Source organism: Dendroctonus ponderosae, unplaced genomic scaffold, assembly GCF_020466585.1.
Source record: "Dendroctonus ponderosae isolate FM_Combo_2020 unplaced genomic scaffold, Dpon_F_20191213v2 Dpon_F_20191213_11, whole genome shotgun sequence".
Classification (NCBI taxonomy): domain Eukaryota; kingdom Metazoa; phylum Arthropoda; class Insecta; order Coleoptera; family Curculionidae; genus Dendroctonus; species Dendroctonus ponderosae.
The window spans coordinates 6369777-6396994 of record NW_026017213.1 but is presented as its reverse complement, the minus strand read 5'-3'; the positions used below and the strand labels follow the sequence as shown (position 1 = coordinate 6396994).

Genomic DNA, 27218 nt, shown 5'->3' with positions numbered 1-27218 from the left:
GTCTTTTATTACAGATTGATAAATAGTGCTCCTATTTCGCAATAAGAACGAATTATTTATCAAAAAGTAATCAAGAACTATCACCTAGAGGGTATGCTGCGACACACTTATGCTCAAGCTGTAAGAGAAAATTCCAATTATTGTTAACACTTGAAGCCAAATTGTTAACAGTCCTTTTCTTGCCAATCTTCCACATAAGGAATTTCCATCAGATACCTTAATTTTGTGCCATCCACGCATTGCCAAGGAACTGAGCACAAAATGCCACTTGAGAGTTTTCCTATAGGCCTCGAAGATCGAGAATATTCACGGGCGAATTAATTTGTAACTGAGTTTCTTTCAATTTAATTTTAAAGCATAGCTTTTGGATTTGAAGCGCTCTGCTGTTGGGGCCCGGCTGAAACTTCACAAACCACAGGAGGTTAAAACTGACCATCAAATTAAGTTACCTAGTTAGTGCAGGATTGGATTTTATGCCCCTGTGGGCTATAGTCGACGGAGCAGGTTAAGAAGCCGCCGTGGTTCAGCTTGTTAAAGCCCAATAAAGTTCCAGCTTCTATTGAAAGTAGCAACTTTGAAGGAAAAAACGAATTTATTTATCAAAAAATTTAGGGCAATTGCTGCTATGAAATTTTTAAGTGTATAAATGACTCAGCAGCTTAATAAACCAGACTATGTAAGTGCAGGGGGTAAATGCGAAATGACTCATAAATCCAGACCATTTAAATTGATGACTGACCCGCGGCTTGAAGTGGCATCGGTCTGCTATTGCACCTTCAATGGGCGAACAATCATCCAATTGTCCAGGGACGCTTCATTCACCAATCGCTGTCAAATCCTCTTTAGAATAAGCTAGGAATGATCATGCGGAGGAAAAAGAAGCAATTCAAATACAGACTTTTAAAGAATTAGAGTATCATGCAAAATTTTGGCCTAAAAAAGAAATTTTTCCCACTTTTCCAGCAAATCCAGCAATATGAAAAGCATTTTCAAATTGCACACATTCCTCATGCGTGAGCTTTGGAAAAAAATGATAAATTTCCATTGCAAATTTCAGCAGAAACCAATATGATTAGACCTGACACGCAGTTAATGGTTGTAAACGAGCCAATATAAAATCGACGAATAGAGAGTTCGATGGGTGCCAAGTTGTCATTTGCCGACAAGGGTGATTAATTTCACTTTCTTGTTTATTAAACGGCCGAATTTCCCGGCTCCCGATTTTCGACATATTAAAAGAAATTCAATTATCACACCCCGAGCGCCAACTTTGCTCATAACCTCTCCCGATGTCGGGAATTCTGCCGCTTTCAATAAGACCCTCCATTTGCCTTTTATTGATTCTAATTTAAGTTTCGGAAGTTGCGGATGGAAATAAAAATTCCGCACTGGAAGAGTTAAAAACACCCCTTTTTTGATATCGAAACTCGGCGCAATCGATTCGGGCGTTTTGTCAATTCGAAAAGAAATATGTTTGGAGCAGGGCATTTTTTCATCTTGCTAATAAAATTCCTTGTGTGCGCCAAATCTCTTTGAAGCAACACAAAGGAAATGAACAGAAATACCCTTTTGGAAAATTAAATACTGCAGGCCATCAGGCTTCGGTTCTTCCTCGCTTGATGAGGGTCTGTGCATGTAGCCTTAAAATACCCAATTTTTCCTCGACTTGCTCAAACATGCAAAAACCTCTTAATGAATTGTAATGCTAATTGCCGTCCAAAGTCTGCCTTACACAAACATCTCGTCTCAGCACATTTCAAACGCTTTGACCCAACTTAAATATCGGCAAAGTTGAAATCCCTATTTACGAAAACTTTCAGGTACTTACCCGGAAAGCAAACAGCTCGGTGAAAGTTTGGATTTATTTATTGAACGAAACTGCGATACCATAAAGAAGATTTACTTTTAGAGCTAAGAGGGTCAGTTGACATTAGACATAGGTTTTCGATGCAATAAAATAAAACGGAACGTGAGTTATCGACTTTAACCAACTAACTTTTAAGCTCCTTAGCATTATTTGGAGCTTCCTGCTCAACGTTACGACTGTATAAAGTTTGATGTTTTTGTAATTTCTTCTGCCACGCACAAATGCCCATCTAAAAGTTGCAAAACATCACACAAGCTCTGATGATATTCACACAAAATATGACTAAAAATACGAGAGTAAACACGCAGAAACTGAGTGTTTTAGATGGTCCCGAAATTTCGAAAAATATTTGGTTGCCAATATTTTGAAATGCATGACTCTTTAACTAGATTCTTTTGAAAATTTCAATTGAGTTTCCAAAGCACTGATGCAAATTTTAGAGAACTACTGAACACTTTGTCCTCAAAGTGCTCAATTTCATTTAAGAACCTCACTGCACAACATCAGTTTTGAATCCTGTGATTACTGAACAAAAAATTCAGTTGACTTCTTGTAAATGTTTGGTAAATGTTGCAGTTGGTCAGACATGAGAAGACAAAATTCCTCAGAGATTTTTAACGATTCCTGTGGCATTTTCCCCCGGCCATTGAGAAAGTTGTCACAAAAATGCACCAGAAAAGTATATTTAAAATAAACTGTGCTGCTTGGGTAATGAAGCTCTTTAAGTAGGCAACATTGTCGACATCCATTAAAGTCAGCGCATCTGCATTCTGTCCCGGTGCAGTTCGCTACTCGAACCGGCTTTGCTTGAATAAATGACCCTCTTAAATTTCGTATTTAGTTTAGAAGAACTGCGTGACCTTTTCCGTGTTTTGTTCGCTTGCAAGGAAACTGCAGTCATTTGCTTTGTGCAACTGAAAAATTCGAACCAGCTTCATTGACGCTTTAAGTCTACCAAGACTTACAAGCTTCGCAATTAGTTGTCTATGGATTACTTTGTTCGGTTGAACTTGATTTGAATTCCAAGCGAAGCACTTTGTTAGCGATTGTCTAGTCAGCCATAAAAATCAGGCGCTCCTGGATTTTCTCAGTTATTGGCTATCAAGCGATGTGAATAATAAGCAGATATTTTCCATAACAATAGTGTCAGTAGGACGGGCATGTCTTCGAGATCCTGTTTACATTAAGCCTACACGACCGATGTTCCGACATGCTCCCTTTGTGTTACGTATAATATGGGTAGTAATTGAACCTGTTGCTAAATGGGTTAGAGCTTGATCCAAAATCAATCACTATCCCTCGCCCAGCTACCCTAGAAACATGCTAATTTCCTTAAGGCAGAATTAGAATAAGGCTTTTCCTAAGGGTTCTTTGATCTACTTTGATCATAAGCTGAGTTTCGGTTTATAACTCATTAGAGTAGAATTTTCCCATCCTCCTAGCTTCCGCTTTTTCAAACAGTTAACTCAATAAACGATTGAGGCCTAAACGTTGGAAAACGGCAAAATAAGACGACATTTTCGAGTTCGATGGAGAAAATCCGATGGCCAGAAAAACGTAAAAAGCGAGACTTATTTCGGAAATCGACGACTTAAATTAGTTTTTAAAGTCGCCCCGTTCGATATTCCTTACCTTCGTTACTGGGAAATCTCTTTTAGCAAATTGCAAAACAAGAAAAGAAAATAAAGTCGTTCTAGATTCAGCGCAGGAAATAACAGTAAAAATGACGTAAATGGTGCAGTTTCCCCGAAAGGCCGCCGGAGCTTTAGATAGAGGATTGAAAAATTTACGAAGCACTTCAAGTTTCTAACTAAGTGATGTCGTGTTACAACTTTTATTTTGAGAGCCAACTCCAATATTTCACGCCAAATCGTGTTTGATCGAACAACATATTCAAACGAGTTGAAATTCGTTCATTTTCCCGTTATTTCCTGCTGAAAAAACTGGGAGGAATAAATAATACAGCAAGAAACGTGCCAATTAGATTTGCATGTTAAACACCCCGATAAATGAGGATACGAGGACTTCAAACGGGATTCGCTGATAATCCCGTCCAGCGATACCAAAACGAATTATGCACTTTTTGCGTGGAGCGTTGGAGCTGCGTTTTCAGGAAACTACTGCCATTTGCAGACTCGCCAAGAGTTGGCTAAACTAAATTGGAATAATTGTAATCTCAAATTGGCCATTTAAATGCAGAGCGCTGTCTCGCTTTCATAACAGTGTTTTTGCTTGGGCATCGTGCCCTCCATTCCAACCGTCGAGTTAGTTAAGAAAAAGAAACCTCCAACGTTTTATTACCATGTAAATTAGCACCCACTCTGAGGATCATCCAGTGCAGGAAAATTCAGATATTTTATAATTGACGCGTTTGAATTCCAGTTGTTTGAGGGACATTAATTAAAGCTGGTGATGCGAACCGTAAGCTCGGCAAAAGGCTGGTAAAGAAAATTCTTAATATGCAGGAGCGGTGAAGCGCATATCCGCAAATTCCAAAGATATTGCTGCGGACAAGAAAAGCCCTCGGCTTCATATTACGGTAGATGTCAAGTAATATACGTTCAGCTGAAAACGCAAAAATCATAATGTACTGAATCGAGCGCCGGGCTGCTCCAAATCTCCATTCCTAAAGCTGCTATTCAAAATCGTAAATTTTCCCGAATGCTCTTCATAGTTGGCCTTAATAAACACACAACTGGTGAGTGAGTTCATGCTCAAATAGGAAATTCTGGGCTTTTTTAACTTTGGAGTTGCATGCTCCATTTCCTTCGGTCATGCACTTAATTTACTTCAAAGTTTGCTTTCTTAGCCGGAGCCGCTCGCAGAAATTAATGAAATCAAGATTGATGGATTCGTTTGGACTCGAGAGGATTTGAGCGATTCGTTTCCATTAAATCTATTAAGGAAAAACTAACTGAACTACTTTTTTGCTAAATTGCATATTTTTGACCAGCCAGTTTACGTAAAATGAAATTCCAGTAGCAGGATTAAACGACATCAACTTGAACGAATAACATTTAAATAACTTATGCAACGCGATCCGAATGCAAGGCAAAGCACCTTCAAAGCAATTCACTGTATATTTTAATTAAAGCGCTTGTTACAGAGCAATTACTCGTATTTTAATTTCAATTATTTTCCATTTTTTAAATGCAACTGCACAGATGCAATATATTTTTTCGAATTGTCGCTGCTTTTACACAGTAATCGAGGAATAAGAATGATTACTCTATAAATTCCACTCAAAAAAATTGTCCGATTAAGCGTGTGTCATTAGGCAACAGTGAATTATGCAAGGTTGTTATTTAATTATGTTTGTTTGTGTGTATTGCCCATTTTTTACAGTCTTTTCGGTGCATCCACTTGAATTTAAGGTGCATTTAAAGGGTGAATTTTTTGGGCAAAGCGAAGCTTTGCATACGGTTTCATAAACCTTTGAAACTTGTGCATAAAGTGCTAAAAAATTACGCAGATGATCGCCTTACAAACAGAAAATATATCGAGGAAGAAGTAGGGAAGACAGAATTGAGACCTGTCCAGAGACAGAATGAGACAGAAGAAAGTTTTCGATAATTTTACAATTTTTTTAAAAGTCACAGAGATTTTTCCGACTCGATACTTCAGTGAGCCTGCGGACGAATTTACGCAGAATCTCCAACATTTCTAACAATTTTAACTAAGTCACTTTTCAATTGTGCTTCCTTTATTCGTGAATTTCTTTTTGCGTTTGTTCAAATAAATTGTTAGATATTTTTTGTGGGCGTGCCTTTTTGATGAAAAAATTATTTACTTTGTTTGTAACTTGGTTGAGCAGTAAACGACCTTTAAAATCGTTTTCCTCATTTCTAGTCGGGAAGTTCTGAAATATTTATAATAAAATGTGTGTCATACAACAATAAGGTATAACACGGTTCGTTTTTTAAGCCTGACAAACCCATAATAGACTCACTTATCCCTCTGTTAGCCCCTTGAAAAACTTCTACCCAGTTTTTAAAACAGAAATTTGCAGCTGAAACTGCTTGAAACTTGCAGAATTGTCAGATCCCGCTTCTACAGGTAGACATAATGCCTTTTTTGACCAAACCACCAACATTTTCTTTTGAAAACTTTAATCTATATGTCTGTATACATTTTGGGCCCCTTTCCCCATTGAAACTCTCATTATTTTCTGGCAAATTAAAAATTCAAATATAACGTGGCTGCGCAGCATAAAGTCCAAACAGTTCCGGAATAGTAATTAAGGACCTTGATGGTAATTCATCCCGAATTAGGCGCATAAAGGTGGCAGCATGTAAATTATTCCCGGCAACAATGGCTTGGCCGAAAGTTATTAAATTATTGCGACCTGGCAAATTAGTTGGATCAAGATGTCCCCAGGTACGGTTTTTCATTAGCTTAGGCTTTGTGCCAGATATGTGGATGTTCGTAGAATAATTGTGGCGAATTATGAAACTATTGCGCCAATCGAATTATCGAAACCACACTCGTTTTAATAAAACGGCTCATATTCCCCATAGATGTTACAGTTTTGAGTCCTTATTGGTGCGTGTTATAATCGATGGCGGATTAAACGCAGAATTATTCCCCGTAATAGGATTCGGTTCTAAGCCCCATCCAGATCCCTAATCAACTGATTTAATTTGTTAATAAGTTAATCGTTATGGATGATTTTCAGTTTAGTTCAAATAATTAACAATTATGCTACAAGCCCACTTTAGTCCGAAACATTTCGTAATTTTGCTGCCGTTTGCCATAGACGATCTGAATAAATCAAATCACACTGTGCAGGAGTTTTAGTATCGACTAAAAACTTACACTTTTGGTGCCAAACTCAAGGTACATTTGCATGAAAATGACTAGTTAATTTACCTTCTACATGTATATCGCGCAAACATGTCGAAGTCCTTGAGTTAATGGCAAACTGTAGTATTAAATAACTTCGCTGGTTCACATCCACATAGCTTCCCTTAATTTCCAACAATATATCCTCGAAGCTGGAACGTTTAGTTCTCAAACTCTTTTGCCATAATAACGACTTAATTAAAATCAATCGTTAAAAGTTAGTTAATGGATGGTTTTAACTAATACAGTGCAGTTTTTATTCAAATCCAGGAAAAGTTGGGTCAAATTCGAGCAGCCTTCCACGATTTCCAGATTAGTGGGTGCATTAGTATTAAGCAAAACTTTCTCTAAAAGTACTTTGGTTTTCCGCACGAATTTGCGCTGAAGAGCAATAGGAAATTGAACAATTAAGCCGGCAGGTTGCAGGATTGTGTAATCAATAATTTGGTAAACGTATGGCGCAGAATAAGGCCCGACTAATTTCCTGCTTTTAAAAGGCAAATAAATAAACTGCTCTTTACATGTGTCGCTAGTGACCGGTCCGCGCTGAAGAACAGGAAATTATTTCAATTTGCATTTTACCTTTGCGGAAATACACGCAGTTATTTTAAGGAAGCGCAGTCTTGTTACGCTCCAAAATGCCTGCAGTTTATTACTTTTAATTATGATATTCTTGTCTTTCTTTTGAAACATCGCTTATTTCATTGACGTTTCGGCGAGACAATAGCGTCATCATCAGATTGAAAATTTACGCAAACTCATGATTGGTAAAAATCAACGTTCTTTTAGGTTTTTGCCTTCTTGAAACCTTAAATTTGTCTGTCGAGAGACAAATTTAAGGTTTCAAGAAGGCAAAAACCTAAAAGAACGTTGATTTTTACCAATCATGAGTTTGCGTAAATTTTCAATCTGATGATGACGCTATTGTCTCGCCGAAACGTTAATGAAATAAGCGATGTTTCAAAATTTTTACCTCACACTTTGACTGAGACCCAGGAAAGATCAGAATATCATAACAAGTGCACGCGGTCAGGAAAATAAATCAGAATAATTACTTTTAATGTCTGTTTTACTGCTGGGAGCTGTTGTGTCTCTGGGCTGAAGTGAGAGCTATTATTAAATAAGTCAATATAATTATCGAGAAGAAGGAACCAGACAGGAATAACAGCAGCCGCAACATGCTCAGCTTCCAGGCGGTTGCTTCGAGACTTGCATGTTAAAACAGGCTGAATAAAACGTCGATTTATAATTTTCAGTTCGAAGCGATTTACAAAGGTTTCAGCAAATTTAATATTCCAGAATTTCGAAATACTCCTCGGGAATTTTCGAGGTAATTGAGGTTCATTAGGATTCGCGTCTCATCGATGGCTTCCAAGGTTTAACTAATCGATAATTGGAACAGACGCACTTTCTCTGAGACAGATTGACACTACAATGGAGGTTTTCCAAGGCTGTTTGAATCAATTAATCTGATTATTTAACAGCAACATTATGCCAGCAACAATCCATCCTGCTTGCACTTTTAATTGCAAGAACCCTATCAATCATTTTAGGGCAACTTCAACAGACTGAATGCGAGACACGAAAACAAATCGTTATAAGAAATAAGAAAGGTTTTCCGTCATTATTCATTCTGATGTTGCCTCGGATTTCGTCTATTTCGAAAACAACGTAATATTGCAATTTAAATGAAGAAATCGATTTTGTGCTTGCCTTTATTCGGGTTTCCTGCCAGAGGAAGTAGCGACAGATCAGAACCGACGGGGTTAAAGTTACTCGTTATTTGTATGGAATTTATGGTTTCGGTTACAGAAACTGTCTAATTATCGTCAAAAACCAAATTTTCAAATGCTAGAAAGCAACCAGTACAGTTATTTTCGATGCTTATCCATTCTGAACACTAAGAATTTACATTTTTATGGTAGAGGTTCAGAATTTATAGAACGTTTCGCATAATTAACTTAACACCAAGGAGGGATTTAAATCAGACATCTTCCAAGGCGATGCAGGCCAAAATATTCTAGGTAGACTTTCATTAAATAGTTTAAACAGAGAAACATTTCATTTTCACACAAACATTCATAACTGACGCAGACGAGAAGCCAAAATAATTAAATCAAAGTGGAGATTAAGCGTTCCGGTTAGTGAGTTTTGGAAGCATTTAGACGAAAGTGAGCGCTTAAATTCGAAATTTTCCTTGGAAAGTTGGTTTATCATCTAGATAGTTAATGTTTTGCTCTAATGACTTGGACGTAAAGTTTTGAAGAACTATGCACTGCAGATTAAGCGAGCATTTTTATGAAGAAGCAAAATGTTGAAAACAAAGGCCAATTAGTAAATATGATGTAATTATGATCGTTTTTTAGACAAAACAATGACATAAAAACGAAAATGTTCAAAAAAACTTAGAACACCTACAATTTCCAATTGTATATATAAAAGTGATGAATTTCGATGAAGCGAGAAGAACCTTCCAGTTCAATAAATCCTTCCAAACCCCTTTTTATGAAGAAAAAAAAAGGTTCAATGCCAGTTACGATATTAAGATGCACCTGGCTTTGACCATTCTGTTGTGAAATTCCCCATGGAACAATCCATACAAATCCATTAATTAGTATACGCGATTACATTGTTTCAAGTTCAGCATAGCAGAAATGTGGGCCGTCAAAGCACCGCAATGATCAAAGTTTATTCACTAAATAATTCATCTTCATATTTCAAAGAGTCAATTATTGGAGCATATGTGTGTATGCATGAATATTAACAGCTGTTGGTTCAGGTTCGGAAACAAGTTTAGTAAAGTCGCTAAGCTGAACAGGGAGATGAGTTTCTCATACAGGGCCCCGTGTAATGCTAGAAACACGAAATAATCAGCAATAATGGTTTTGGTGTGTTCGCATACGCCGACTTTAACGAAGAGCCAGAACGCAATCAACGTTAATTAACTGAACAAACCGGCAATTTCCTATGTGTGGAATATGATTATCATGTAGAGATACACATCGACACCGGGCAATTTTCTATGCACGCCTAGGCTCAATCGACAAATCAGTAAATTTGGGTTTTGTTGATTGATGTTAGGCAGGCCTTTTATTAATTTTGGCTTGACTACATAGGGAATTGATCATTAAAGTTAATTCAGCAAGAACAAGCCAAAGTGTTAAAGTTTCAATATCAGTAATCTTTTAGAGGTTGCAAGACACAGGATGCTTTGATGTTTTGAATGTCTTTGGTTCATACAGATTATGCATGGTTTTCAAAAATTGCTACAGAAGTTGCTTACATTCCTGGCTTTAGTCTGATGCAGAATTCGTGCAGTTTTGAGAGACTTTCATTTTTTTGCAAAAATCGACCCTCAGCCTTAGGAAATTTTCGATCAGAAATAAAAATTTCACAAGCGTGTTTTCTGGGCTCATTGAATTGACTGCCACCTAAGAAGCTTCCCAATATACATTTATAAAGTTTTTGAATCCACAACAAAGAAGATATCGTCGATTGAAAATCGTTCAGTTTCAAAATGGCTCAAAATGAATAGAAAATATCGATTATTTCTAAACTGAGGATTTTAAAGTGTTTTTTAATGAGTTCTTTACATTCCGGGCTTTAATCTGATGAAAATGATGTAGAATTCGTGGGGTTTTGAGATACTTTAAGTTTTTTGCAAAAATCGACCCTCAGCCTTAGGAAATTTTCGATCAAAAATGAAAATTTCACACACGTGTTTTCTGGGCTCATTGAATTGATTCCCACCTAAGAAGCTTCCCAATATGCATTTATAAAGTTCTTGAGTCCATAATAAGGAAGATATCGTCGATTAAAAATCGTTCAGTTCAAAGCGTGTCAAACGACTCAAAATGGACAGAAAATATCGATTATTTCTCTAACTGAGGATTCTAGTGCGATTTTTAAAGCCTCGATAGATTCCCCGCTTTTTTATGATTAAGACAATTCGAGGCATTTGGACAGACTCTTTTTCGATTAAAATAACAAATAAAATTGCACAAGTGTGTTTTGGCGTTCATTGGACCGAGTCCGACCTCAGAAACTTCCCAATACAAGGTTAAAATCTGAAAGTTCTGGAGGGAATTTTACTTTGAGTTTGTCGATTTTAAAGTAGTTTTCTGACCCAAAAAGATATTTAGTGATGGAATATCACAATAGACCAAACTAAGCACTGTTATGGCAACATGGGCCATATTTCAAGTCACTGTTAGTGTGCGGTTTAAGTACAATGGGCCGCATTAAACCAAACATATGGTCTTGGAGAAATTCTAAATTTCACAGACAATTAGATTTATGATAATGCCGTGCTGTTCACTGAACAGAAAACTGAAACTATACGGAAATGCAAACGCGAGGCTCGTTTTTGCGGGAGCCTCGCGTTCGGTTATATTTCCTTCAGTTGCAAAATGGTTTTTTGCCCCGCTTGAGATTTATATTTGCCTAACATTCCGGTCGCGATTTATTTTTCTGGTGTGGCATTTTTTGATTCATGTCCGATACACGGAGGGTTCACTTGTGGTCGATTTCGATTATTTACATGAAGGGCATTGAGGACATTGAGTTCTTCACTAACTCCTCTTTGTCTGCAAATTCCGAAAGTTAACTGGGATTCAGTAAAGAACAAATGCATTTAATTAACAGACGGTTGCTTACAGTAAATAATTTGCAATGCTGGCCTCATTTGTCACAATTACTCCGGCACTTAAGTATTCATACGTCGAGACTCCCGGCGTTGCTCAAATATTTAGCGTCCATTGTAGGAGCCACACCTCAGAATTAGGTGCCGTTATGGTGCCTTATAAAATAGGAGAAATCCTCAACTAGATGGCTGTTGTTACAGTTAATTTACTGCAAGAGTGTTTTCTGTCTAATTTTGCCCAACTAATCAACGTCCGTTGAATTTCCATAGGAGTGTCTCTAGTCTTAGACTTAGAAGTCCGAATAATTCACCAGTTTTTCAGAAAAGAATGCTGGCGCTAATTTGCGGTCAGACCGCTTTTAATAACGTTTCCATCCAGGAAATCAGCAGCAAAGTCAATCGCAGTCTCGCTCCTGCAGGAAATGTGAACATTTCGAGCGAAAGAAATGAACCGAAGTGAAAAGTGTCGGTGGCCAGTGATAGATGGGCGGACTTCTATCAGTTGGCTGGCGCAAAACAAGAACTCGGATGGATTTGCTGAAGAATTCCACTCGCTTGTTAGAGCTGATATGTCGGGTGTTTGATTTCCCCAAGCCAAGACATTCTTGGTTTCCACGCGATTATTTGTGAAGCTCTACATATGTAGTTTATTATTCATTTTCCCGCAGACAATCTTAAGATTTACCCTTTTTGCGCTCTGCAAACTTGACGAGCTGAAGTTCCATTAGGGGACACATATTTCAATAGCTTGTCGGTTCCATGGCATTAATGGGCAAATTTAAATTTTAACGGCGTTCCCTCTCGACCGGTTTCGAGGCAATTTTTCACAGATAAGAGCCCCGCGACGTATCACGGCATATTATAAATGTGCGAAATTATTTCGGCATAACTTAAGCCTCCCTTAATTTATGGATGTTAAATTGCCCGCTGGCTGCATCCAGAAAGTTTGCCTTTGGAATAATTTGCGTCCATTTGATTTTTCCACCCAAATTCGGTGATGGAAATGTGGTCAGGAACGTTTACTTTTGTTGCTTGCAATCCGCAAGGCCGTTAAAATATTCTAGCAAAATCTGCAAAAGATTCTCGAGCCTGCGAACAAACTTCCAGGGATCCAAATAACGAAAACCACCCATTAACTTGGCCCGCGATAAACAATATCGTGATATTCTCATAAATCCCGGCGGTTTGGTGAAAACGCAAAAATTTATGGAAGCGTATATTGTGGTATCATAGTCTCACTGTGCTACTAAATTACTTTTCGGATCCCTCCAGGCGGTTTATTGGCCTCTGGGACTGTCGGAGACGTCTCTTTGATGAGAATTTACCCTTCAAATCGCTTATGGCTGCTCATATTGGCAAGTTATTTTATCCGCAGTGAAATGAAGCCCGAATTGGCTGTCTAGGACTAAATGCAAATATTTCCCGCAGATAACCCGTGCAAATCCACACGACTATCATGCGAAAATTAGCCGAGTTTGAGTAAACCGAACTCCTACAGTAACTTGAAGGCAGCAAAACATTCCGCTTCTAATTAAGCAAAGAACGTAATAATTTTCCGGCTGCGGGGCAAGAGTTGAATGCTTCAGCTAAATTCCCTTGTGCACTTTGCCATTTGCTTTTAAACATCCTTCCAACACGGTTTCCCTGTTAAGTTGGCGAAACTCTAACACGCCTGGCAGTCAATCGAAACTCCATTTTGACCTCAACTTCATTCTATGCAAGGGCGGCATTCATTTAGTAATTACTCGAATTTGAACGCCGGCAACGTGGAGTTTGAGTTTTGCCTGCCATAAAAACGTCACCCATTTTACTCGGCCGTTCTCATTCTCAACGTCTTCCAACGGCCATAAGTTTGAAGCCAAACAGTGTGCCACAGTCAACTTGAACGCACCTAAAGGGCCTCTTTGAAGAAGTTGGCGCGATATTGACCCCCATAAACAAATAAAGAAATAGCTTGATTAGATGAGTTGCAGACCAACTTTTCCTAGTTGTACAAGAATATAATTTGATAGTTTTTAACCCCAGCCAAATATGGACATTTTCATAGCACGCTCCAGCACAATAAACACGTAAAAACCCGTCAATTAGCTTGAATGAGCCCCATGATGAAATCGAAGATAAGCGAGACGTGAAAGTTGAGTGCTGAAAAAGTGGATTGGGCAAAAAACTAATCAGCAACGCCACAAACCGGGTAAATATTAAATAACCTCATGACTCACCCTCATGACAGCCTCAACACTTCTACCATCGATTTTACTCGGGCCAATCCATTTATTCATGCAGCTTATACAATGTCACAGTCCAAATTGAAAAAGTTTGAATCCGCGTTGTGTTAACTAAATCGCTTAGGATTTTTAAGACGAATAACGCAACCACTTTGATTGCTTTTTCTGTAGCGGGATTGGACTGGATTGTGATAACTTGCTGAATAATTGAGGAAAAACGCAAAGTTTATCCGACCTTATGCGTGACTAAGCAGCTTTAAATTCGGAGGTTCGAGTCGAGCAAGTTGAAATTCTAACTCTGTTCGAACGAATTTGGACATATTTTCCGGCTTCAGGTTGGATTGGATACGAGCAGAAGTTTATCATAAACTTACAAATGATAACGACGTGTTTTCATGTATAAGAGAAGAACAACATTCGGCTGAAATGAAGAGTATCTCGATAGGGAACTGGATGGCAACGAGCAACAAATTTTCTCAATGAAATATATTTTTTTAAATACAAACAACCGCAGATACTAATAGAAAGTAAGAACCTTTAATTATCACTGGTGACGTGGCATCTACTCAATGAATGAATTGCAAAATCGCGGTTGAAAAACTTGCAGTTTTTGACCAACTGCGCGCTTTTGATTCCTCCAATAGACGCAGAAAATTGTGGAATTTCATATGTAGAAAAATAAAATATTTAAACTGATTGCGGAATTGTACAACAGATGTAAAACTGGCCGATTTCATATTTAAATTGCTCGAGAGTCATGGAAAACGTTATTCCTGTGATTGGGCTTTCCGGCAAAAATCGCAACTTCTCACCTAAAGCTGGCAACATCTTGCAACTCGCCCGGCTTATAGCCGGAACTAGACTCTAAAAACTCTGAAAGTTTCACTCAAATTCCGTTAACACCTCACTTTTGCGCCATTTGTAAGCGCAATTGAAAAATGCGAGTTTTTTCTCAAGTCATTATGGTGCTTAAAAAATTCGACGAAAAACGCGCAGGACGTTAAAACTATCATTCCCCATACACCACACCTAACTATCAAAACCCGAAAAGTTTCACTGGAATTCCAGCAAAATTTGGTATTTGTACGGTCTGGAGTACAAATGGAGAATTGGAGTTTTTGCTCAAATGCACAATTTTCTGTAAAAAGCCGTAACTCTTGATCTTGAGCATGCAAAAACTTTTTTAGACAGAATTTGACTCTAAAAAACCTGGTATCTTCATTGAAATCACTCGATAATGTGATGTTTTTTGCGCTTTGCAAACACAGCTGAAGAAATGGAAGTTTTTGCCCGAGTGGACGCTTGCCTTCAAAAATTCGTAACTTTCAGCTGCGAGCATCCAGCTCCTTGATACTTTTGGACAGCATAGAAGATAGCTAACTCCCAACATGCTGATATTTCCACTTAAATCACATTAAAATTGTATTTTTTTCTCACAATGGTAACGCTGCTGAAGAAATGGAAATTTGCCCTTCTGCACCCACTTTTGTAAAAGTTCGCAACTTCATCCTTAGAGCGGCTAACAACTTCAAATTTTACCCACCCGATCATGGTCACCCGGGCTTAAAGCCCCTCAAAGTTTTATTTGTGTCACGACAAAATCTGATTTTTGCGCGAGCTCTAAACGCATATGAAAAATCGGAGTTTTCGCTCAACTTCACATGGGCATTTAAAGATTTGTAGCCCAACTGTCCATTCAAAGAATGCAGAATAATCAAACTTCCCAAAATTATACCGCAATCTTGGCTGTGAATACACTAAAAGTTTTAGTCTAATCACCGTTTCCGATAGAAAGCTATTGTTAATTGAGATCAAGGATTGAAAAACCCTTAGAAAGTGCTGAGCTTTAGAGCTTCTGCAGGGCCGAAAGATTGAACTAATCATCAGGCCTTGTTGAGGGCAGAAGCCAGCTCAACGTAGTTTCTATTAGCAAAGTTTCTTCAAAAACCATTAATAGCAATAAAAATTTCCTGTGGGCAACAGCAAAGATTTCAACTAGAAATATCTGGATGTTTGAAAACTTTGAAAACTGAAAATATGACTCTGACTCTCTACTGCCGCATTCTTCCATATCTCTTCCAAAAACTTAGTGGGTCGTTGCTCAAGGCGCTTTTAGCGAAAGCATCAAACCGGCACTTAAACCGTTTTATATCAGCTCTTCTTTCATTGGCTCTAAAGTTTTATCGGTGCGCCGACCATACAACTATTCGTCGGACAGAGCCGTTTTCAGCGTATTATTTATACGCTGGAAACGCCAAGGGTTTATAGTTTATGTGCATAATCTTCATTGAGGGCACTGCAACCTGACTTTTTAGTGCATTGTTAAATTTTTATCGCGTGGATAAGGTTATCGGCGCGGAATTCCGTTCTTGCTCGCATTGAAACAGAAATCGATGGCTTGCGAGAAAATACCTGCATTTTCAGTGGGTGGAAATGTTAAAGTTTAACGGTTGCAGTTGCGGAAGAGAGAGGAAAATTGCTGATTTTTTGGGACCAACCATTCAGGCGCTCTACAATCATAAATCTTCCAGACTCTTCCTGAAATAGAGCCGAAATTTTCCCCTACCTTGAACGATTTCCTAACGGCGCCTTTGAAGTTTGATAACCACTCATAGACCGATTTGTTACTGAATTATTGACAATTTGACGTGATCTGCAAAGCATATATCGATATATTTATCACTTCCAGTGGGTCTCTGGAGACGACCACACGTCAACTATTCCTGACAAATCGACGTAGCGATCGACTCTCGGGGGACGTTTTATCAGAGCCGAAATGCGAGGGACAAAAAAACAACAGATGAGGGATGAGGGATGTAATTTTGCGGATGGCTTAAAAATGGCTTGTGATTGGGCGAGATTGTGTGCAACTAATCCGGAGATTATAGAGAATCCGGTTTGGGCCTTCAGGGTTTTAACCGCCTAAAAATAAATGATTAAGTAAGAACAAAGTATGAGCAGGAAACAAAGAACGGTTTTCATATCGAAATTCGTTGGCAAAGTATTTAAACCTGAAGCAGAAGGTGCAAACCCATTTGTCTTTCAATCACAACTTTCAGAGGATCAACTGCAAATTGAGTACTCGCTTTATTTCGGCCTGAATTGGTTATTCAGCGCCGAATATTTCAACCGCATTTTGTCAAATCTATTATATATTTAAAGCAGGAAAATGTACAAAAACAATTAATTTACTAACGCCCGGCACTAATGGAGTTTAGTTGCGATACGTTTGTGCTTCAATTAAACGACAATAATCCACAAAACCCTGCATCAAAGATTGCCATTAAAACCATACGTTTCCTGAAATTGAGACTTGGGCTTGAGGCAAAAACACAATTTAGTCCACGATACCAGAAGCGAAAATCGCTTCATTCCTAAAATAACTGCGGTTTTCCTAATTCAAACTGATGGAGAATGCGAGTTTTCAAATAAACTTGTATATGAAAACATCCGAAACGAAACAGTCTTCGTCCTCTAAACACAGCAGTTTGATAATGATTTAAATCATTGAGAAGTTGCTTAATTCTTTCCGGAAATTGCACTCAAAGCCACATTCACCCAACAAAACAAATAGCTCAATAGACAATATCTGGACGCTGCAGAAAATGAATCGGGCTTGGTGGTTTCATTTCGCCCAGCAGGACACCCTGTTTGATTAAGACCCCATGGGGCTTCGGTCCTATCAAAACCGTACAGAAATCGTACCAGCCACCCAAACCAGATGATTCTTTATAAGGGGAAAATCAACCACTATTCAAACGGCAACAACAAATCATACGCTGGTGTTAAACAAGATTAAATCGAGCGAAATGTTGAAACATTTTGCAGCTAGTGGTGTTCATGCCTCCATAAAAATATGCAAAATGCATAAGTGGCATTTAAAAATGCAGGACGGTGCAATTTCACTGGCAAAGCCCCTCCAATTGACGCAGAAAATTGTGGAATTTCATATGTAGAAAAATAAAATATTTAAACTGATTGCGAAATTGTACAACAGATGTAGAGCTGGCCGATTTTATATTTAAATTGCTCGAGAGTCATGGAAAACGTTATTCCTATGTGATTGGGCATTCTGCATTATACTCCAGTGGAGTTTATGAATAGTATATTTGGGAATAAAGTAATTTTGCAAGCTATCAGGACACCAGCATAGCATACAAAACGCCTGGGGTTCAAATAGCGAGAATAAAAATAGGGCTTTTAGAAACTGCAGGAAACGTGGTTGGTGGCAATTATGGCTCAATTTCAGTTATTTGAATGCCCAATGGGCAGTTGGAAGCGTTTGGCAGATCATGCAACAGAGCGAAATTGGCGCTTAAACACCACGCATTTGCCCAAAGAGATTTTGTGTTGAAATGCAACTAACCAGATTGGAAAAATGTGCTTCAAAAACCAGCCAATTTTGAGTGACTAAACTACCAAACAGTTGTCATTAAAAATATGCAATCAAACTTTGCGTATAGTGCATAAGCAAACCACTCGCACTATATAGAGTGGCTCTCAACTGCAAAATTTGGCCATATATCTGCCACAGTGGAAGTATAATTCAGAAAGTTTTAATGCCCAAAGTTATGTAATGTAGTTAGTTAATTAGTTAATCATTCTGCCAGCATGTAATCTTGAAGCACCGAAACTAACGAAGTTTATTCGTATTGTTCCAGCCAAATCCAGGTGGAGAGCTAAACAGTAAAAGTGTGTCATCCGCCGGAATACGTTCTCGACATATTTTAGTTGAACCCTAAATTACACTTATATGGATTCGCTCGTATAACTTTAAAATTTATCCTTCCAGTTAAATTGTCCGCGATATATCTCGGTCTTGGGACATTAAAGATAACTTTTGCTGTCTTTTTTAGTTGCTGCGGCCGGAACTAAAGCTGATGGCGCTTTTATGTCCACATAAAACGAACAATTGCTAATATCTGTATATGCTGGCAAACACGTACGTTTTTCCAGCGCATTTTATCTTTTCACGCATTAGCTGAATTGAGGAATTTCACATTTTAAGCTGGCAAAGACGGTAAAGAAAATCCTTGGCTCAATTTATGTGAAAATGGCACACTGACTAAACAGTAGGTTTTCAAGTTGCGTGTTTGATTTGAAACTTTCCAGATCTGAATGTTTTTCACATCGCTGAGTATCTTCAGCGAGTGAATGTTTGAAATAAAACGGAATTTTTGGGCCTTCGGACCAGGTGGTTCTTCATTTGGCTTCAAGCATCACCCAAAATCTCTCTGTCCACGAAATCAGTTTAATCATCACTCTCTTTATGCTAAAACGTGAATAGACATCGAAATGATCGCATTTAAAAGCAGGCGTGGAGGATCGCTGATTAAATATTTAAGGAGCCTCAAATATTTATCCAAAAAAGGACTAGAAGCAAGTTGAGGAAAAGCTGCCATTTTCGCGCACTTCAGGTGTTGGCAGCAAAACGTTTCAATTTGCCGAACAAGGAAAACAATCATCGACCGCATTTCGGGACAAAAGCGTATAATTAGACGGTCCCCGTTCCATTTTCCCAAATTTTAATTAACTCCCGGTTAACAGCTGTTTAACCTTTTTGTGCCGCACTTCCAAAGGCTGTCGATTGCTCTTTCTCAAAGTCGCTCCTAAACGGGGCGTTTTTTAGTTTTCGATTAGTTTGCCCGAAAAAAGTTAATGGCCTTTTTAAAAGGCCCGCGGAAATCGGTTCGGTTTTAATGCTGCATTTACTCCGAAGTGTTTCGAGCGAGAAATTAAATATATTCAATCATACATTCGCTCCTCCAGTTAGTCCAGTACAAACAGTTGAAGTTCAATTGTTAAAAAACCTGCAGCAGCTTCCGAACTGGTAAAATGAAGTCAAATATTTGATTTGGTGATTGTCTGCAGCTTGGTTGTTTATCAGAAACTTGAAAAGTGAAATGCGATCTTTTAGGATTTAGCAGCCACAAAACCCCAAAGGCGAATTAAAAATGCACTTTCGAGCTTTCGGTGGCTAATTAAACCCTTTTGCAAACAGACGTTTAACGTCTTTGCCTCTGTGAGCACGTACTTCAACTTGTGCTTTTTTTAATTAGCCAGTTTGGCTTGGGCTTTTATCTGTTGTGTAAACTCGGCCTCGCTTTTAGCGCGATTCGGTCGACTCAGGTAAGATAGTAGGCCCATTTTTTAAGATTTTTCTCTAATTGCTCTCTTTTTCTAAGTAAATGCTTGGGTTTTAGCCAGGTGGTCGAAAGAAGATTAACAGCGAAACTTTCCAAAATTTGTAAGTGTTTTTGAGGGTTGCTTGGGTGCAAATAGCTTTGCAATCAATTGTTTTCTGCAACCAATTTGCTTTAACTTGAGACGAAATTATCGGTCTACATTTTGCAGGATTTGGGAAACATACAGATGAAAGGGTTTGCTGCAATAACGGCAGAATCCTCAGTCACTCTTCCCCTATTGGTGATCGTTAAGCCCAAGGAATGTTTCGTTTAAAGGTTCAGGTAAACAGCTAAATCGCTAATGAAGATTGTTTTGTAATCTTGCAACTAAAAACTCCGTCTCCGCGAAATGACAGTGTCGTCGCAAAAACGATGATCTGGAAATTGCGCGATTTGATTAAAAGTTCGTTTAGCCGCGGAAAACCTTATCCGAGAGAAAACTGACAGTGCACTTTCGCAGTAAAGCTGGAAAATTACTTTGTCGAGGTCACTGATTACATCATCATCGCCGAGACGGACGTATAAAGTATAGAGATTGTTCCAGATAAGGCAGACGAAAATGGAGCGAATTCCCGATGCTGCAGGCAATAAGGATGGTCGGTCTGATTTAGAAATAATATTGGGGAGATTTGTTCGGTAAACGGGCTTGATATCAAATAATAAAAAGCAATGCAGATAACTTTTCTGTTTGTCGCTCCACTTTGTTAGAGAAGTTTGCTGAAGAACAACCAACACTTTCTTTTGCTACTCGAGGTCGAAACTTTTTTCGTATGAAATCTGGTAATTTTTGTTTTATAAAAACCTCCAGTCAAATTATTTCGATTCCAGCTATAAACCGTAATCAGCTTTATTTGTTTGTTCATCTGTATTGAATTGAATTGGAACATAAGCTGGTGGGATTGGAAAAAGGCCATAATCCAACGTGATATGACACACCTATTATTGTTTGTAAGCTGCATTTTGCCTGCATTATTAATCCCCGGTATTTTTAGACAGTATTTATACAAAAAAAAATACAATGGCGCTCGATTACCCATTCAGCTTCAATAGGCGCGCATAGAATTTAAATCACTATCGTTCAATCATACCCCAAGGCGATCACCTCGTTATCCAGAATTATCGACGAATCCCCAACAACAGAATTTATTTTTATGCCGAATCGGATTTGGCACAAAAAGTTCAGGCGTCTAGTTCGGTCCGCTCCAACATTAACGAACAATACATTGTCGCATCAACCATATATCTGTATATAAAAATGTATTTATCTCCATATGGATAAAGGTGTGCCAAGGGGTTTTTGCACAGGGTTTGCCATTTACATTCCGCAATACAGAGCGAAATCCGCACAATCGATCGCATGAAATTGGAAATGAACAGCTTTAATCTAAATTCCATTTTTCCTAGTTATTTTCGCAGCGCCATTAAACCCCAAATTCAACAAAGAATTCAGTTTACGAGTATTTTACTGTTTAAGCTCTTGGTTTGGTTTTAGTGCCCTCAAAGCTGTCGTTAAAACAACAATGTTTTCCATGGAATTGAAATATCGGAGTTTAATGGGGTTTTTTACAAGCTTTTGCTTCAGCTTGCAGCGACCAGAAATCTGGATAAGGATGCGTTTAATTAGCTAATTTCCACTGATCATGATTGATTAATTTTCGTACGCAAAAACACTTTGGACATGCAAAAATTTTCAATTCAAGTTGCTGGCTGTAAAAGACGGACATCGATCGAAAAGAGTTTGTTGCTGGAAGAAACAAGACAAACAAGAAAATTTGAGAACTCAAGAAGAATTCAATTCATTTGAATTTGAATATTTCATTGAACGTTACGTTAATTTTATCCTTTTTTGCCGCAGTAAAGCCTTCAACTGAAACAAAATTAATTTATTTGCAACGGTTTAATTTCGCATCAATAAATTTCCCTATTCTTTTAAATTACTGCTAATAGAGATATACGTATATATTTGACTACTAAACGAAATTATCCGTTAATTTCGTTCAATCTGTACACGGCAACTTTGTTTACGAATTGAAATTATTAAATGCGATTCGCCATGAACTAAATTAATGAGGCAAATAGCTCGACATTGCTCCGAAACTTGTTTAATTATGTATATTTGCCGCTGGTTCATAATTAACTGTTGGCAAAATTGAAAAATCTATTTACATTTGCTTTGCAGTACTATGAAGTGTGCTATTGGGTTATTAATGGGAATCCGGGCAATTAGGTATTATATTTGCAGAAATTCAAGGATGAAGCAATGCATGCCATATCAAGACGCATAGATGGACCATTCGACAACCTAAATAATTGTAACAAAAAATGTTTACACGTCCTTTTTTTCAATGTAATGTAAAAAAGCTGCTGAGAAATATTTTGCGGTTTTTAAGGCCTGCAAACCCTGAGAGGCCTCTTTTGCAACCGTCCACTGAAACCCCTCGAAAACTATGCAAAAACCTCAGTTATAAAATTAGCTAAACATGGCTCAAGTCGCATATAACCTCATCCTGACTGACTGCATAGAGCACAGGATGCTTAAAACAGGTTATCATTGCTAGCAAATTGCTCTTTTACGACGACACACTAGAAACGTAAAGTCTTTATCGATGCAACGAAAAATTGACGAACGAAAATATGGAGCTGAGATCATAATACTGCTTCGAAGCTGTGCAAGCTGAATACTCAAACGCTTTATGAGCCGGCAATGCAGTTAGATCGCTTTTCCGCTTATAAAACGTCAAATAAAATGAAATTTTCTCTCAAAAGCAGGCTGGCCTCGAGGCGAGAGTTTAAAGGAGACGAAGAGTGTGTTGTCCGACTAAGCCCCAAAAAACTTGGTGTTTCACGTAGGGAAAACCGACCTGATTATCGCTTCTTGTTGGTTTCTAGAGCATGAAATTTGATTTAACAGGCATCAATAACGATTTGAAATTTCGAAACTTTCTCCCCGCCCCCAGATATTCGTTGAGTGATCGCAAAATTAAATTCCCGGTTCAGTGACAATAAGCTTTAGTTTTCCAGTCTCGGGTATCTACCACTCTAAAGGCGGAACTTTTAATCGAATCATAGAGTTTCCGCACAGCGTAACAGAGAAGTTTTTCATTGATAACATTTTGTGCGGCGTCGGTAATCGCGTTGTTTTCTGATTGTTTTAGACTAAAACGAGGCTTTAACCAAACAGGGTTTCGTTCATATATTTTCAGTAAATTGAGTTCAAATTGCTCATCTATTTAGTTTTGAATAACGCTTTTTTGTTGTTTTTCATGTTTTGTTGACGGCAATATTTGCATTTATTTATTCACCCGAGAACAAATGGCCCTGTTTTATCAAACCAATTCAGCATATTAAAAAGTATTGTCGCCCGCACGTAAACGCTCGTAAAAATCCACTTATCTTAAAAACGCAAAAAGAAAATTACCCTGTTTCGTTGCCGTATAACCGGAAAACGGAAATGGAACTAATACAGCTAATGTTTCCCATTCCCAATAAAAACTTTCTTATGACTTTAGGTAAATATGAACCCGAATAATAAATACGAGAAACGGTATTCTAGAAGGAATTTTATTGTTGATAGGTGCACTTTCGGTTTAATAGAGTTGTAACGGTTTTACGGTTATCGTGTAAGTTCTATAAGCTCTAACGAGCCATTGTAAGGGTCACTGGATTCCCGTGGACATTCTGAGTAATTTTAACGACGCTGGAGATTTGGAGATTATTGCATTTCACAGATTTCAACTTTGGGCGATTTTATCGCTCAACTTCCAAATTGTCGCTCAAATGTTTGTGCAAACTACATACTCAATTGCTTATTGATCTGTTGATTATGAATTTAATTGGCAAATATTGGAGTATGAAGTGCAGAAAAAGTTATTTATACGATGTTTTTTCACATTTTGAGCGAATTATCGGGGAAATCCCCACGGCGACTGTACTAACTGTTTTTGAGCACTAATTCGTGTAATATTCGCGAAATACTCACATTTTCTTGCTGAAGAAACGCAATGAGGTTGACTTGATGTTTCATTTACCCAATACATGCATGCCCAGTATTCTGCTTGTTTTGGAAAAAATTCCCAAGAATATAAGAAAAATAGAAAACAAACTGTGGTGGTCCAATTTCCTTCCTCATTCCTCCTTGCTTAATGTTGCTATATTTTTTCAGCAGGAACCCGAGAGGGCAGCAACCAGGCTAAATATCCAGTGATCGTGTTTATTCATGGAGAAAGCTACGAATGGAATTCTGGCAATCCCTACGATGGAACCGTTCTGGCCAGTTATGGGGGCGTGGTCGTGGTCACCATAAATTACCGGTTGGGCATCTTGGGTAAGTGCTTTTATTCAAAAATACGGTTTTTAACATAAATTTAACAGCCGCATCAAAGCCTTTCATTGCGAAGCTCAAAGCCAAAGTAGTGATGTGTCTATGAATGTAACGAGTTTTGAAAGTGTGGCCGTTTCATCACGGCCGAACAACGAAGCGACGTTCACAGGAAAGCGACCCTTTTGTTCCTGCAGCTGCCCGTAATATATTAAATTCTTTTCACAAAGCACATAAAAGCAACGCCATTCATCATTAGGATTTAATTTAAGTTCGCTTTAATTTCCTCCTTAAATTAATAGCGCGGCTAGTCTGGCTGTTGGCGCAGTTGGTAGGCGATGTGTTTATGCTGATGAGTGGAAGCAAGATCTACTCAGACTTTTCTATATGATTTGGCTTTGCCGTTTCAGCAGCGCAAATAGTATTAAGCGAGGAGATGAGTTGATTTGCCTAAGTTGGCTCGGAATATTGTATGTGGCAACCGAATGATTTGGAATCTCCTAGTGAGATAAAAGTGGATTTTTTCGCCAAACCCAGTGAATAAGTGGCTCAATAAATTATCGAGCTCAATAAAAAGCTCGTCCGTTCCAGATGGGACACCTGGCACGTAACTTCGATTCCTGTTATCAACCTGGCCATTTGAGACATCAATAACCCGCCTTCGGTTAAGACATTTTCTGCTTTGCAGGATATTTTCCTGTTTGAAATGGGATTTCCATGACGTTTTATGAGCGCTTTCGTCCTTTTATGTGGTAATTTATTACTATGTAAGAAACTTTGGACAAAATCAAAATCGATTGTGCTCGATGTTGGCTTGGAAGCCGTAAAACATCAAAGGCCCAGTTTTTGCTGGTTAATTAAAATCTAATTAACGGAAAAATGCGGCTTCAATGGAATTAATCAAGGCAAGTGGCTCAAGAAGCCATACACGATCGGAAACTATACAAGCGGTTAAGTTGCAGAGGATTTCGAAAAGTAATGCTGCAGATAATGAGTGTCCCAGTCGCATGAAGCTCTTCATGTTGCTTGCGAGATATTAAACCCATTTAGTGCCCGAAAGGTAACAGCCTGCGAGGAAATTCCAAATTTTCTTATAATATGTTTGCGATGTACGGGAACAGATAAGAGATTCGCTTTGTGCCGGGAAATAGAACCCGACTGATGCTGGGAAATTGAAGCAGACCTAGTTTCTACAAAGAGCTCTAGAAATAATTTTAAAACGCTTTGGCTGGAAGGCTTGGGGCCGACCGCACACACATTCATCGATTTAGTCAAAGTGTGTGTGTTAAGATCTATCTTCTCAAGGAAAGCTGCGTTGTTGCCCGTCTTTAGCAACCGAATTCTTGAGCTTGAGTCTCCTAATCAGATTCTTCACGAATAAGACGATTCCCCGTCCAATCGGTCCTCAAAGTATGTAGTTTACTACATAGTAAAAACAGGCCATAAAACACAATCAACTGCTCGTTGGAGCAAGCAAAGCCTCCCCATGGATGCAAACGTCTAGACCGATAACGGATTATTGATGCGTCAAATGGCTTCGCTGATAATAGAGCTGGAGGAGCTACGAATTTGATGTTCCATCTGGCACGGATTACGCTTATATTGAAAGGGATTGTTGCCAAAAGTGAGTATTGACGATGAACCAGAGGATGAAAGCGGTTGACATGTTGCTGAACGGATTTGTCGCTTCCGATGTCTATTAAAACCGTTCCTATGGGGAGTTTCGAGCGGAAGCATGTGGGGCACGTGGGTTCAAAGATAGGGCAAATTGCGACGCAGAAACAAGGAAATTTTCGAAAGGCATTCCGGACGTGCTTGAAACGACATCGACCCTGTAAAGCTTCCAGTTGCAATGCCGAAATATCCCTCAAGTGCCACCTAAAGAGGGTTCAGCCGTAGAGCAAAGTTGGAAGAAAATTGCACTCTCTAGTCCCTTGTATTTGTGTTGCTCCACATATATTTTACATAGAAAACTGACTTGACAGCAGCTTTTCAATAGATCTCCCCAGTAGAAATAGACCTTCTATAGTGATGCCAACATTTCCCACGAGCGATAAATGGAAGCGCCCCAAATTACGCCCCCACACACACTCTCAGCCGCGCATTATGAAAATTGCATGCATTTTCTTTCGCATCTGTCGCAATATCCGCTGCTTCACCAAAAGAAAACAGCAATCAAAAGCTCCTTTTCTCCCATCGCAAAATAGCGGCATTGTTCTTCTTTGTGTACGGTGTTTGTTCCATTTTTTTGTCGTCGTTTGCGTTCCACGTATCGGCCCCCTCACCTGCACCCTCTAAGATTCAATGCGAGATCCGAAATGCGTATTATACGAGACATGGAAGGAAAATGACGCCATTTGTCAGGCCATCTCGTAACGACATTGTAGAGCGGACTCGTTATACGTGTTTTTGGTTGAAAGCAGAATTTAGAGCGATGATAAAGAGCAGTTTAACAAGTTTCTAGTCTTGGGAATAAATTCACTTGTGCGGTTTTTGCCTGCCATTTTTCCCAAACAATTTAAATCTTCCGGAGTGGTCGCGTCAACTGGGCCTTTGGACGGTATTTTCGTGTCAATCGAACTAGATTTCTTCTAAACATCTTATTGCTACCTGCTTCGAAAGAAGCCTTGGCCTTTGTTATAAAAACAACTCGCTTCAATTGACTGGCGCTTCCGTTCCATTTCTGTTCTTCTGTTCAATATTTAATAAACAAATTCAGCTAAAATTCAAATTATTCATGAATCTCTAAAACGCAATCCTATTGGTTGTGACGTCTCTGGTCATATAAATGGCGGAATGTTTACGTTCGGTGCATAGTGTTTAGTTGTGTGGTTGTGTTTCATTAATTATTTTGGGGATTTAAATAATTTATAGCTTGTGTTAAACTAAAAATGGCTTCAGAAGGATTCCTTAAAGCGTCAACAAACAATTTACCAGGTGTACATATTTTTATGGTTACCGATTTTTTAAAAAACGACGAACGCTTCAATTCAGCCGGATTTACGGGTGTCAAAGCAGCAGCGTAAGTGAAAATCCGTAAATTCATTATTAGTTACTCTCTCCTTAATATTCTCTCTGCTAAATAATATATAGAATTTTCCTTATTCAACTTAAGCTAACCTATACACATGGCTGCTTT

General features: G+C 38.5%; 1 protein-coding gene across 1 annotated transcript in view; it reads left to right on the top strand.

The window, feature by feature from the left end:
- The window catches only part of LOC109537612 (neuroligin-4, Y-linked), a 126441-nt gene that overhangs the window by 63616 nt on the left and 35607 nt on the right, over positions 1 to 27218 (top strand). The window contains exon 2 of the mRNA XM_048662585.1: positions 23924 to 24085. Coding sequence (XP_048518542.1) covers positions 23924 to 24085 — 162 coding nt within the window. The remainder of the gene's footprint in view (positions 1 to 23923; positions 24086 to 27218) is intronic.